At 46.4% G+C, this 13292-nt stretch overlaps 1 protein-coding gene across 1 annotated transcript in view; it reads right to left on the bottom strand.

The window, feature by feature from the left end:
- Chmp4b (charged multivesicular body protein 4B) overlaps positions 1-12955 on the bottom strand; it is a 40623-nt gene extending 27668 nt beyond the window's left edge. Inside the window, exon 1 of the mRNA NM_001399657.1 lies at positions 12623-12955. Coding sequence (NP_001386586.1) covers positions 12623-12812 — 190 coding nt within the window. The 5' untranslated portion in view covers positions 12813-12955. The remainder of the gene's footprint in view (positions 1-12622) is intronic.
- Positions 12956-13292: the final 337 nt, after the last annotated feature.

Here is a 13292-nt window from a genome sequence, read left to right as displayed (position 1 = left end):
CTTTCATCACAAACACCCTAGTGTACGCAGTGAGAGAGCTGCACTGAGGACTCTTGGGTAGCCTGTTGACTTTGTATTCCAGAGCGTAGGGATTTCCATTTCAAGTGTGAAGACAGTTCATGGTTTCAGGCCTGCTGTGCTCTCCAGGCTCCTGGTACAAATCACTGGAGCCCACAGGGTTGATTCAGTCAGCACTCCCGTGATCTCACTATGCTCACAACGACTGCCTATACACTGATAACTGAGTCAACCTTTATACAAGCATCTGCCTACCCACTCTCCACTATTAGGTCAGATACATTCCGAAGGATGCTGGGTGGATATTGGCTGGGAAATTCTGTACCTGCATTAATTTAGTATTTATTGGTATCTAAAAGTATACAACTGGGGATTGGGGATTTAGCTCAGTGGTAGAGCGCAAGGTCCTGGGTTTGATCCCCAGCTCCGAGAAAAAAAAAAAAGTACAACTGTTTTCACTTGGCTATCCTGAGAATTTTAATTTTTAATTTAGAGATGGGCCATCCAACTTTTTTAAAGGGTCCCGGCTGGGGGGAGACAGAGCTCAGTGATTAAGAGCACTGCCTGAGACAGTTTCTTCTTCTCCTGCACAATCAGGCTAAAAAACACAAACTAGGTTGGGCATGATGGTGTATAGCTTTAATCCCAGTACTCAGGAGCCAGAGGCAAGCAGATCTCTGTGAGTTCAAGTCTAGCCTGGCCTACACAGCAGTTTCAAGCCACCCTAGTGATATTGTACAGTAAGACTCTGTCTCAATAAACAGATATAGATATAAATAAATATAAATGGCTGAAGAGATGGCTCAGTGGTTAAGAGCACTGATTGCTCTTCCAGAGGTCCTGAGTTCAATTCCCAGCAACCACATGGTGGCTCACAACCACCTGTAATCAGATCTGATGCCCTCTTCTGGAGACAGCTACAGTGTACATAATAAGTAAATAAATCTTTTTAAAAAAAATAAATAGAGACAGACAGGTAAAATAAAAATCACAACCTGATGGCTCAGTAGCACAGCATTTACCTAACATGTGAAAGGCCCTGGGCTCAATACTCTGGGTTTGATCTGCTCTATTTACCTTACATATATGACAGTACTTTGAATGCTGTAAAACATAGTAGTTTCTTGTAGGTGCTCACGCTGTGAAGGGAATATTATAAAAGATTCCTCCCCAATTATATTGATAATTTATGAGTGTCCATGGTGATAAAGTTCTAGTCTTATGAAAACATCAAAGATCAGAGCCACTGTGATACAGTCCACCTCAGAATGCACAAGCCAGGCCTGAGTCACTAGCAGTAGTTTATATAGCCCAAGTCTCAGCTTTCTCATCTCTAAAATGGGAGACACCACTCAATGTATAGGGTTGTTGAAAAGGCCAAAAGTGACCAAATTTGTAAAGTACTTGCTGTCTTCCCTCTGAGCAACAAACTGAACAGGTGGACAGATAACAGTTCCTTCCTGAGACATGGCCACAGAAGCAGCACTGGGACTTGACGCCCAGATGGGCTAGCTCCAGACCTGACAAGCAAACAGTGGCAATGGCTACTTGTGTGCAAATTCTAACTTGAGAAGATGCTCAGAGAAGTACAAGCAACAGGTCCCCTGAGAAAAAGTAAGACTCCAATACTCCAGAGGCAGGGGCCAGCCTGGTCTACATAGGAAGTTCTAGGACTTATGTAGAGAGACACTGTCAGGAAGGAAAGAAAAGAAAAGAAAAGGAAAGGAAAGAAAAAAGAGGAGAGGAGAGGAAAGAGAAAAAAAGGAAGAAAGGAAAGAAAGGAAATAAATTTGCAATCATTTAGCTTTTAAATGTCAGCCTTGGGGCTGGAGAGATGCTCTAATGGTTAAGAGCATTTTCTGCTCCTCCAGAGGAGTACCTATATCCGGGAGATCACAATGGCCTGTAACTCCTACTCCAAGGAATTTGACTCCGACTCCCTCCTCTTGACTCTGGAGGTACACACACACACACACACACACACACACACACACACGCACGCACGCACGCACGCACGCACGCACGCACACGCACGCACGCACGGGCACACGCATGGGTGCACGGGCACACGCATGGGTGCACGGGCACACACCACACCACACAGAGAACAATGTTGTTTCTTTCTTTCTTTACTGTCAGCCTTGTCAGTCATCAAAATGATGAAATGTCTCCCTTTAGTGAAGAAATCTCAAGCAAACATCTTTCAGGTAGCCTTGTCCAAGAGCCCTCCCTCTCTGGGTCTGAACAGGGAAGAATGGCAGGGCCATACAGAGACAAATCCTATTTTTGGGTTTACAACTATTAGATCTTATTAGGATAACAAAGAATCCACAGTTCTTGCTTACGCAGATATTAAAGAAACCATTCCTAGGGTTCGTAGATCCTACTTCCTTCTACAGGAAGTGAAAGAACTGTTGTTAACTGATCTAACTGAATTAATGAAGCAAATGTATCATTAGAACACACAATGTCTTAAAATAGATACCAATGTTAATTATTTTGAGTTAAAAGTGATCCATTCTTATATCATCTATCACTGGGGCATATGATTCAGATACAGCTTTTTAAAAGCACGGCATACACCTCCATGTCTCTTTTTTTAAAAGAATTAATTATTTATTTAATGTATATAAGTACACTGTAGCTGTCTTCAGACACTCCAGAAGAGGGCATCAGATCTCATTACAGATGGTTGTGAGCCACCATGTGGTTGCTGGGATTTGAACTCAGTACCTCTGGAAGAGCAGTCGGTGTTCTCAACTGCGGAGCCATCTCTCCAGCCTCCACGTCTATCTTTTAAAAAAAACTGTTTTTAACTGGGGCTAGAGAGACGACCCCATAACTGAGTGTGCTTGCTGCAGAGGACCTAGGTTCAGTTCCCAGTGCCCACGTAACAGCTCACAACCACCTGAAACTCTGGTTCTAGAGGATCCAACAGCCTCTTCTAGCCTCCATGGGCACCGCACACATGCACAGACATATATGCAGTCAAAACATCCAGACATATAAAATAAAACTAAGCTTTTAAAGTATATGTAATAAAGTTCTATTAATTCAAAGTTAATTCAAAAACTTAAATGCTCCTTTCTGATTAAAATCCTATCAGTCTTCTTAACTACTTAATAAAACATAAATTAGAAGTTTTCTCCCCTCCCTTCTACTCTTACCCTTGTAAACCAAGTACTTCTGAAGATGCTTCTAGAACAGAGCACACTGCGCCCTGGTTATCTATTTATCACTTCAAGGAGACTTGTGTTCCTCAGGAGCCTGCCAGTTGCCTGCAATCTACCTAGCAAGTAAGACAGTGGCTAACACACCTCTCCAACTAAAACACGCTTTTGCACCAGGTATAGGGATGGAGCCAGTTCCGGACTGTTTTCTTTTTAATGAACGCCTGAACAGAACCTGTAATCCTATCGTTTGGGTAGCAGAAGCAAAGTTGAGCCAGGTGTTCAAGGTCAGCAGAGCTGTAAGAGTACAGTCTCAAAGGAAATGGCAGCATCAAAGTCCCCCAGATGTATGATCTCCAAATTGGTTCTGAAACCCCCCAAACTTTCCAGATATGGTGGCACAATAAGTAATCCCAGCACTTGGGAGACTAAAGCAGAATTTCCAATTTGAAGTCAGTCTATGCTACAAATGAGACCCTGTCTTAAAATCAAACAACAACAAACTCACAAAGCAAGCGAGATAGTTCATGAGTAAGAAGTGCTCACCACACAAGTCTAGCAACTCAGTTCCAATCCCTAGGACTCACACAAAAAGCCAGATGTGGTAGTAAACATCTGTGATCTCTTAGCAGGTGAAGACAACACGGTAGCCAGAAGCTCGCAAGCCTGCTAGCCTGCAGCATACAAGTACACAGAGCAGCACAGAAAGAGAGATGGAGGAGAGGGAGAGGGACTCCCCAAAGCTGTCCTCTAACCTCCACACAAGTACATGGTGCACACATGCGCACCTCTAACTTCAAGGAGCATATAAACTACATAAGAAGGTAGCCTCCAAGTCTGCATTTCTAACAACCTCCCAGATGTTCCCATAACTACATCAAATACCAAGAATGTATAGAAACACTGTTCTGAATTTTGCAGTTGAAGAAGCCAATGCTCTTAAAGATGAGAAAATTTGGGCAGGATCCCAGACTACCAAAAGGCAGCGGCAGACTTGTGAACTCAGGTCTTCTGATCCCAAACCCAGTCTTTGCCACTAACCCACATCACTTATCTTTTGATCTAAACACCACAACCAGAGAGATATACAGCTAGCTTGCCTTTGCACTGTGAGGAAGAGGAAGGAGGTAGAACTGGAAATTCCAGCTAAGGAGGAGTCAAGCCAGTCAGGTATTTACCTTAATTTCAACTCTTCAGCTAAGACTCCTTAAAGGCTAGAAGGCGGCTAGGGATTTAGCTCAACATATGCTCAGTATACACTGCCCTGAGTTCTAGTCCCAGGGTGTGTGCGGTGTGTAAATTCTCCCTCTCCCTCTCCTCCTCCTTCCCACCGTCCCTCCCTTTCTCAAATGCATGCACACAAACATGTACACACACAGATAAACAAACAATTGTTTACTGAGAGAAGGAAGATCTGGCTTGGTGATAAGGGAATTATCTGGCCCAAGAGTTTGTACTAACAAATGTGACTCTGCAAACTCAGGGCTATGCTGCTCAGACCTCTGCTGGAAGATTTAGTGGTCCTCACCACTGAATGGTTGGTTGACTGTCCACAGAAGGTAATAGGGAAGGAACAGAAACCTGTCTGCTCTAGAGAAGTGCAGACTTGAAACATAAACACCACTGTTCTCCATCAGCCATGGCATAGAGATTGGACCTGCCCTCTGGGGCTCGAGTCTGGCAAACCTGTGCCAGTTTTACGGTCCACAGTTATCTAGTATCAGACCCCAAGCTTTGTGACTTCAGCCCAGGCTGCTTCCCTACAGGAGTTACCATCCAACCTGATCCAACAGTGTAGGCCCTGAAGCCAGCTCAGCCAGGTAGAAAATCTTCCAGGCAGAGTTATCCATACCAGGTCAGAGCTCCTAACCCAAATCCTGTTAACACACTGTTAACCACTTGGCAGGAACACTGCAAAGGGGACCTGGGCACTGGATGGGTGGATGGGTGGAATGAACCAGCCAAGCCCAGAGAAGACTCAACTTTCCTGCTGTTTTCCTCTAAGATGTCATCCATATATTTTCCAGGGTTCCCCTTTCATCATGGTTCCTTGAAGCTGAGTGTACTGCCCTCGCCCAGTTATGAATCCATGAGGGAGAAGGCAGAATCTTTCTATCTTTACACCCTTACTGAAGACTGTAAGTGGAAAACCATAGAAGGAAACACATCCCTTCCCTGTGCTGGCCCTTCTGCTAGGAACTGCACACACACTGATTTACTTTTATGAAGAGTCCTGTGAAGGAAGCCAGGGCACTCCCCTTTTACAAAGGCACTGCTGGTCAGAGGGAGGATGCATGCAGACACGGAACTGTCCTCCATGTTGACTCCCTCCTGTATAAGGAGCACAATAAATGTCTGCTCACTTGAGCACACCATGTTAGAAGCTGGCTAGTACTATACCCAGCTAAGACTGCTGCTTCCTCTTGTGCTCAGATTTCCCTTCCAAATACAATCACCCATCCTCAGTGACTAACCTATTAGATCATTCATCCTCAATAACTAACCTATACAATCACCCATCCTCAGTGAATAACCTATATGATCACCCATCCTCAGTGACTCCTCAATGACTAACCTATTAGATCATTCATCCTTAATAACTAACCTATATGATCACCCATCCTCAATGACTAACCTAAAGCAGCTACTGGTTTTGATTTTGGTTTTTGAGGACAGGACTTTACTATGTAGTACAGGATGATCTAGAACTAGCTATGTAGCCCAGGATTGCTTCAAACTCATGGTAATCCTCCTGTTTCAGCCTCCTGAGTGCTGGGATCAAACATATATGCTAGCATGCGCGTGCGCGCGCATGCACACACACACACACACACACACACACACACACACACAATTACTAAAGTTGCTTATGAATATTCTCTCTGGTTTTTGCTTTGTTTTTTAGAGCAGAGTCTTGCTAAAGCTAGCTGCCTCACCTCCAAGTGCTAGGACTGCAGGTAGAGGCCATTATACTCTGTTCTCTTTCACTCTTTTAGAACAGTCCCTGGTGGCAGGCACACACATCTGACTTAGACTCCCAGCACCTTCACATGCAAAGCTGGCGGTGGTGAAGTTTATCTGTAATTCCATCACTGGAGAGGTAGAAAGAGAAGTAAGAGAAGTACCCTTAAGGCTTACAGGCCAGCCAGGCCTGGTCTAAGTGAAAGACCCTGTCTCATGAAACCAAGTAACCAGCTCCTGAGGAATGACACTCAAGGTTGACCTCTGGCCTCCACATATATACATATATATGCACACATATGTCATTTGAATCCAAACACCAGTATGTTTGAACAGTCATCACAGGATCTGACACTCCATCTGACTTAAGAAATAAATAAAACTATGTCTTCAAACAAGAAGCTAAAGTGTCACTAAGGAAAATGCCTACTGCTCAGTTCCTTGGGTGGGTTTCAAGTTTTCCACCAAAAGGCCTCTGGGAGGACAGTCCTTCAGGCACACTCACTGTTAAGATACTGTGGCTTTCAACCTGGTATCTTGATACCGAGGACCAAATGGCCACATTCGCTACCCAGTTAATTCAGTAAGACACCTTCCCATATGCTAATGATCTGGAGTGACTTTGCTCAGCGTGAGGATACTACCTTTGTCTCAGCAGTAAGCAGAACTTAATGAAGATATATTTCCCATAAGCTCCTGGCCTCTGCATCGGTCACACATTCTCAGCAGAACTTAACAATAAATGATTTGCTTCCATGAATCTAAAGAAATGTACCAACACAGTGTGTAATCACCAGTCTCCACTGCTCAATCATATAATTGTATATAACTAAAATACAAACTCTTTTCTTCTTTATTAAATTAAGAAAAAGAAAATCTGAATGACCTACGGCAGCTGCTTCCTTAATTAGTTCCCATCCATAAAAAGAAACTGGGGCAGTAAGACAGCTCTACAGGTAAGAGCGCAGCCTGGGAGCTGGACTGCCGAGTTCAATGCCCCACCCAGCCCCACCCACGTGGTACAAGGAGAGAACCAATTGTATCAAGCTGCCACATATACACACACACACTAAAAACTAAAGATGTGGTGGTGCAAATCTGTAACTCAGGATCCCTGCACTCAAGAGGCTGAGGCAAGTGGTCACAAGGGTAGTCTGGGATACACATAGCAAGGCCTACCCTTGCACTGCTCATACTCGCCCTCAAAAAAAATAAATAAATAAAATAAAGTAAAACAAGGAGCTACACGATGGCTCAGCAGGCAAGGAGCTTCATATACGAGTCTGATGACCAGAGTTTGAGCCCCAGAACCCAAAGAAAAGATGAGGCAGAGAAGCTACTCTTTTTTTTTTTTTTTAAAGATTTATTCATTTATTATATATCAGTACACCGTAGCTGTCTTCAGACACACCAGAAGAGGGCATCAGATCTCATTACAGATGGTTGCGAGCCACCATGTGGTTGCTGGGATTTGAACTCAGGACCTTTGGAAGAGCAGTCAGTGCTCTTAACCACTGAGCCATCTCTCCAGCCCCCGAGAAGCTACTCTTAAAGGAGGTCTTCTGACCCCTTACACACATGCTATCCCTTGAGTGTCTGAACAACAACAATAACAATGATAAATAATTTGAAATGAAGAGGCTGGAGCGATAGCTCAGTGGTTAGAGGTGCTCACTGCTCTTACAGAGGCCCTAACACTCACATCAGGCAGCTCACAACTGCTGTAACTCCAGTTCCAAGCGATCTAGTGCCCTCCCAATCTTCTACAGCACATGCACACGTGTGGTGCACAAACATACAGAGGCACTCATGCATACACATAAATAATAAGTAAATAATCTCTTTCTGTAAGAGGGATAGAAAAAGGGGAGAGGACAAGAGAAGCGAACCTTAGACATCCGACCACCTTTCTCAGGAGACTAACAAAGCACTATCTATAAAGGTGCTCAGAAAGGTAGTTCTTGTCCACAGGGCTGGCCCAAAGCTATTAACAATGGAACGATACATATGTGATCGCTGGTACATTATCAGACAAGTGCATACCTTAGGTAATCCTCACTTTAGCCATCTCAAATGAGGATAGACTTAAGTCTCCTGGATGGCAAGGTCCCTATCCTGGTCAGGTCTGTATTCTTAGCTCTGAGCAGGGGACCAGGACCAGATAATATAAGAATGGTTGTATAGCTTAAAGGTAAAGGAACTTGGAAAAAACATGTGACCCAAATTTTGCTCTCCTCATCTAACTGGAGACACGCTGTCTAACCTGGGGTACACTGAGAACAATCCAATCTGGCGTCCACGTTTTCCTTTCAAAGGGCAGCGTTCCGTCTTTGTAATGTGTGTACCACCAAGACAGCTTCTGAATTCAGGCACATTCTAACTCAATGTTTCCCTTCTCAGCCCCACACCTTACATACATGGAGGATACACTAAGTGGAAGGACAGTGCCAGCCATGATGAAGCCCATGGCAATTACAGAAGTAAAGAGAACACAAGATGTCGCTGGTCATTTGACCAACCAGTCTCTGAGCTGAGATACAGCACTTCCTAAGTCTCATTTTCCTCTGTCTACACTGGGATAAATAGATAGACCTAACAGATACTTTCTGTGCGTGCTTCTATTAATCACCTTATTTTTGGAGACAGGATCACTCACTGAACCTGGAGCTCTGAAATTCAGAAAAGCTGACTGGCCACTAACGGCTCTGCCTGTCTCTGCCTTACCCCAGCTGGGCACACTGCTGCCCCTTCTCATGGGTGTAGGAGATCCGAACTCAGATCCTCATGCTGGTGTGGCAGGTACTTCAACTGAGCCAGCTCTCCAGCCCAAGGCTGGTTTTAGTCACACAACACTCATCCGTATCTAAACGCCTACCGAGTACTAACTGTCACCCAGATGGTGCTGGGGATATGGCCGTGAACGTGTCTGTAAAATCCCACCTCATAGGGATTTAGCTCAGTGGTAGAGCGCTTGCCCAGCAAGCGCAAGGCCCTGGGTTTGGTCCCCAGCTCTGAAAAAAAGAAAAGAAAAAAAGAAAAAAAAAAAAAATCCCACCTCATGGATGCTGGAATACCCATGAGAAAGCATTTTACAAACTCCAAGGGATTCTATAGTATGACCGCAGTTTGATCCGTGCATCACCAGACAACCAGCTGCTCCAGCTAAAAGCCTGGAAATGATCTTCCTCCTGTCTGTCCTGCTCACTCCAATAATCCCCAAAAAATCACCAAGTCTCTTCTAACTCTCCTTTACTAGTCTTGTCCAGTTCCCATGTGCCTGTGATAGGGCCTTCATTCCCACTGGAATCACTGCTCGTAGCTGTGTGAAGGTGGCGTCCAGCAAATGCTCATCTTACCATGTGGCAAGCTTTGTGCTGACTTTGCACACGCAGCACTCCTTACCTGTACTGCTGATGCCTACAGAGGAGCGAAGGGCACAGAATGCCCTGCCCAAGCACACAGTCAGGCAGTAAGGATGCTACAGCTCAGGTCCTGGTCTATGTTACTGTGTTTTCAGTTTACACACCTTTGTTTACACTGCTGCTGGAATGTTCTTTAAAAACCCGAATAGATAAGATTTTCTACTGTAAAAGAAGCACCAAAGGCTCTTCAACATATAAGGTAAGATCCCAAGGCTAAGCGGCCACTCTCCAAGGTGGCTATCCTGTCCCAGACTTCAGCCGGGAGGCACTAGAGCTGCTGCTCCAAAGCACAGGAAACCCTCTATGACCTCCCTCAGCCTCCCCCTCTGCAGAGCCTGCCTCCCTCCTCCCTCCCGCCCCTCCAAACAAGAACCTCCCCCTGTAACCTCAACCATCTAAACACACTTCACCACTGGCTTCTAAAATTACTCCTGGACCTTCCCACCCCCACATTTCCAATCCTGACTTCTCCCAGGAAAACAGGCAATGTTTTCTCATCTCTGACACTCAAGAGTCCCAGCCAGCAGTAGGTCAGGAAATGAGTCGTGTGCACACAGTGGTGGTAAAACCTCCCTCACAGCACCGTCTGAAGAAGTGGTGAGGCTCTAGGACAAGAACACAACTATCAGACCTCGCAACAATAAAAAGAAGGGACACTTGCAGCAGTTCCTGTCCTCACAGGCAAACTGAAAAAGACACTTTGAACAAAATGTTTACGACTGAGTCACTTCTCCACAGTGTGTCAGCTGCCTCTCTACTAGTGTCTGGAAAGCCAGGTCGTCACCTCTACAACTCCAGAAACTAAGTTAGCCTGGACAGAGACCTGAGTTACTGATCTCTTACGGTATGGCAGACAGTGTGCTCGGAATCTGTGAGGCGGGAGAGGATGCACAGTGACACCCTCCTCCACTCCACGGTGAAGAATGAGCTTCCAACACGCAGATTGGCAAAGCCAGGACTAATTAGCACTGGTGAAAAGAGGGTCCTGATTAAGGCAGAGTTGTCAGAGAAAAGGGCTGATTAGTGAACACAGGCCTGTTCTCCATCCCCACAGTTCTCACTGGTGTCCAGTCCACAGACAGAGGTCTGCAACTTCCCTGCATTGCCCCTCCCACTCTCCAGACAGCAGCCAGATGCTGAAACTCTCAGGAGGGTAAATCCACTAGAGTTCACAATCCCAGAACCAATTTTCTTGGTAACCTTCTGGGTTAAATACTTCTTATTTGTATGATTCCTAAACCCCTCTATCTCTCACCTTTGGTCCACTCTCAAGAATGACCAATAATTAGGACTTGCTTCAGAACACCCTTCAAAGATTTCCAACCACTTAGAACCCAAACTCGGTTAACAATCCAAGGCCTATCCCTCCCTTTGCTTCCCCCTTCCCCATCAACCGCTAGAAAGATACAAAGATCTTTCAATCTCTTAAATCTTGCCAACTTTCCAGCTATTCCTATGCTATCCTCCCAGCCAAGAGAAAGCCCCCAAAGCTTCGTCCTTCAGAAGGCCTCGGCTCAAACTTTGACTTTTCAAAGAGATTACCCCGACCAACCTATCAAACTAGCAGTGCTCCCTATGAACCAGCGCGTTAGCTGTAATTAGTACTCATCACGAACATCTCCAAAACGGTCAGTTTCTTCACTTACTGTCCCCACCACCCCCACCATCTCTCTCTTAGAAAAGGTGTCTCTCTCGTCTACCCAGCTAGCCTTGAAATGTCTCTGTAAACAAGGATGACCTTGACACTCTTGCCTCTACCTCCCAGGTCTGAGCTTACAGGCCTTCAGGGTCAGGCACAGTAGTAAGTACCTTTTCTTTAAAGTAGACCCTGTTGGAGATCCCTTTATGACTGAATGTCCTGGGAGCTCAGAATACCCAGAATGTTTGCTATTATATTGACAGAGGAACATTCCCTCAAGACAGGCTATTACACTATGAGACAAAATCAAGCAGCAAATGTTTACCATGTTAGTTAAGCCCCTACTATGTACTGGATATTGTAAGCACTCTCAGGAGGGTAAATCCATTAGAGTTCACAATCCCGGAACAAATTTCCCTGGTAACCTTATGGGTTAAATACTTGTTTGTATGATTCCTAAACCCCTCCATCTCTCACCTTTGGCCCACTCTCAAGGGAAGAACCGTGATGATATGATTCATGCTCACACTGCTGTGAGAAAAACACACAGAGCATTTTGACTTTCTTTACAGCCCATGAAGCATTGTCACACTCATCTCACTTAGGAAAACTACAAGGCACTTCCTAGACAGGAAGCAAAGAAGCCTTCAAGTACCAATCAACAACAGGACAGGGCCAATGGAGGCAGAGTCCTCCCTATTTCTGGTTCAGGAGGAACAGGGAAGTAAGTGGTGAGTCACAAGAGGGGAAGGCTGACAACACGGAAGCTCTGAGAATTACAGAGCTATCGACTCTTAGGTCTCACAGAGGGCCAGATCCCAGCAGGTGAATGTGGAACTCAAACTTGTTCAAGTACACTCAACAAGTGAATAGAGCGGGCGGGTACCAGAGGGTCTCCTCACTCCCCAATTCTCTTTTCTCTCCATAAAGGAGGTTTTTCAAGTAGATTCCTAAATCGGAGGCAGGAGGCAACTCAGACGTCATCAAGGGCTCAGGAGAGGGCAGAGGTGGACAAGAAACACATAAATGATAGGGTGGGGCAAAGAAATGAACCAAGGTGGGGGTGGACGCAGTGGCTGGGAAAATGGCTGAGGCCAAAGAGAAAACACAATGGAATTGAGTGGAACAGACCGAGCACGGAGTTAAAGTGCTGTAAGATCTGGGTCAGAAGAGGCCTGACATGGTAGGGAGAGTTTGAAGGGAGTCTGATGATGGAAATGAACTCGCTCAAGGAGACAGAGAAGGAGTCAGATGGAAAGGGATTTCGGGCTCGGACAGGCAACGAAAGAAGTCTGGCCAGAGAGTTCCAGAGTCGAAAGGGTCCCCGAAACGAGTTAGACAAAGTGAAGTCCAGGCCTGGGGGAGCCTTAGGAAAGCCAGTGAAGAGTGTGATGGGGCCCGGGCCGCCTCACCGCGCTTATTTTTGGTGCCGTGCTTCTTGGCAGCCGTCAGCTCCTGCTCGATCTTCTTCTCCAGAAACTCTTGTTTCTTGCTTAGCATTTCCTCCGTGTCCCGAAGTCGCTGTATGGCCTCCTGGGGGGTCGGGCCGCCCTTGCCCGCCTTACCCCCTCCAGCCCCGAACAGCTTCCCGAACACCGACATGGTTGCTGCTCGCCGCGCCGGCCTCCGGCGCCCACTCCGGCTCGGCTCGGCTCGGCTCCCGCGCCCACTCCCGGCCTGCCGCTCCCCGCAGCCGCAGGCCTCGCCTCCACCTCCGCCCCGCAGCTGGGCCCGGCCGCGCCACCTCCCACAGGCCCCCACGCCCGGGCCCGGCCGGCGTCAGGGCAACGCGCCGCTGACTACAGCTCCCAGAGCACCACGCGCCCGCAGCCCCTCGAGTCTAAGGGAGGATCGCGCACTGCATGCCGGGAGTCTGAGTTTTCGGGCTCCTGGCGTACGGTGGCGCACCTTTTTAGTCTCGCCGAGGTCAAAGGGCGATGTGGCATGCTGGAAAATGTAGTCTCGTTGGAATGTGTTCTGTAGAGGCGAAAGAACAGGAAAAATAACTGTTGCAAAAGGAGGCATTGGTTGTGCTACTCCGTGATAGAGCCCTGGACCTAATTCACAGCACCCGAAACAATC

The sequence above is a fragment of the Rattus norvegicus genome, chromosome 3 (assembly GCF_021556685.1).
Source record: "Rattus norvegicus strain SHRSP/BbbUtx chromosome 3, alternate assembly SHRSP_T2T, whole genome shotgun sequence".
Lineage (NCBI taxonomy): Eukaryota > Metazoa > Chordata > Mammalia > Rodentia > Muridae > Rattus > Rattus norvegicus.
The sequence above is the reverse complement of the archived record's forward strand: the minus strand, read 5'-3'. Positions and strand labels throughout refer to the sequence as shown.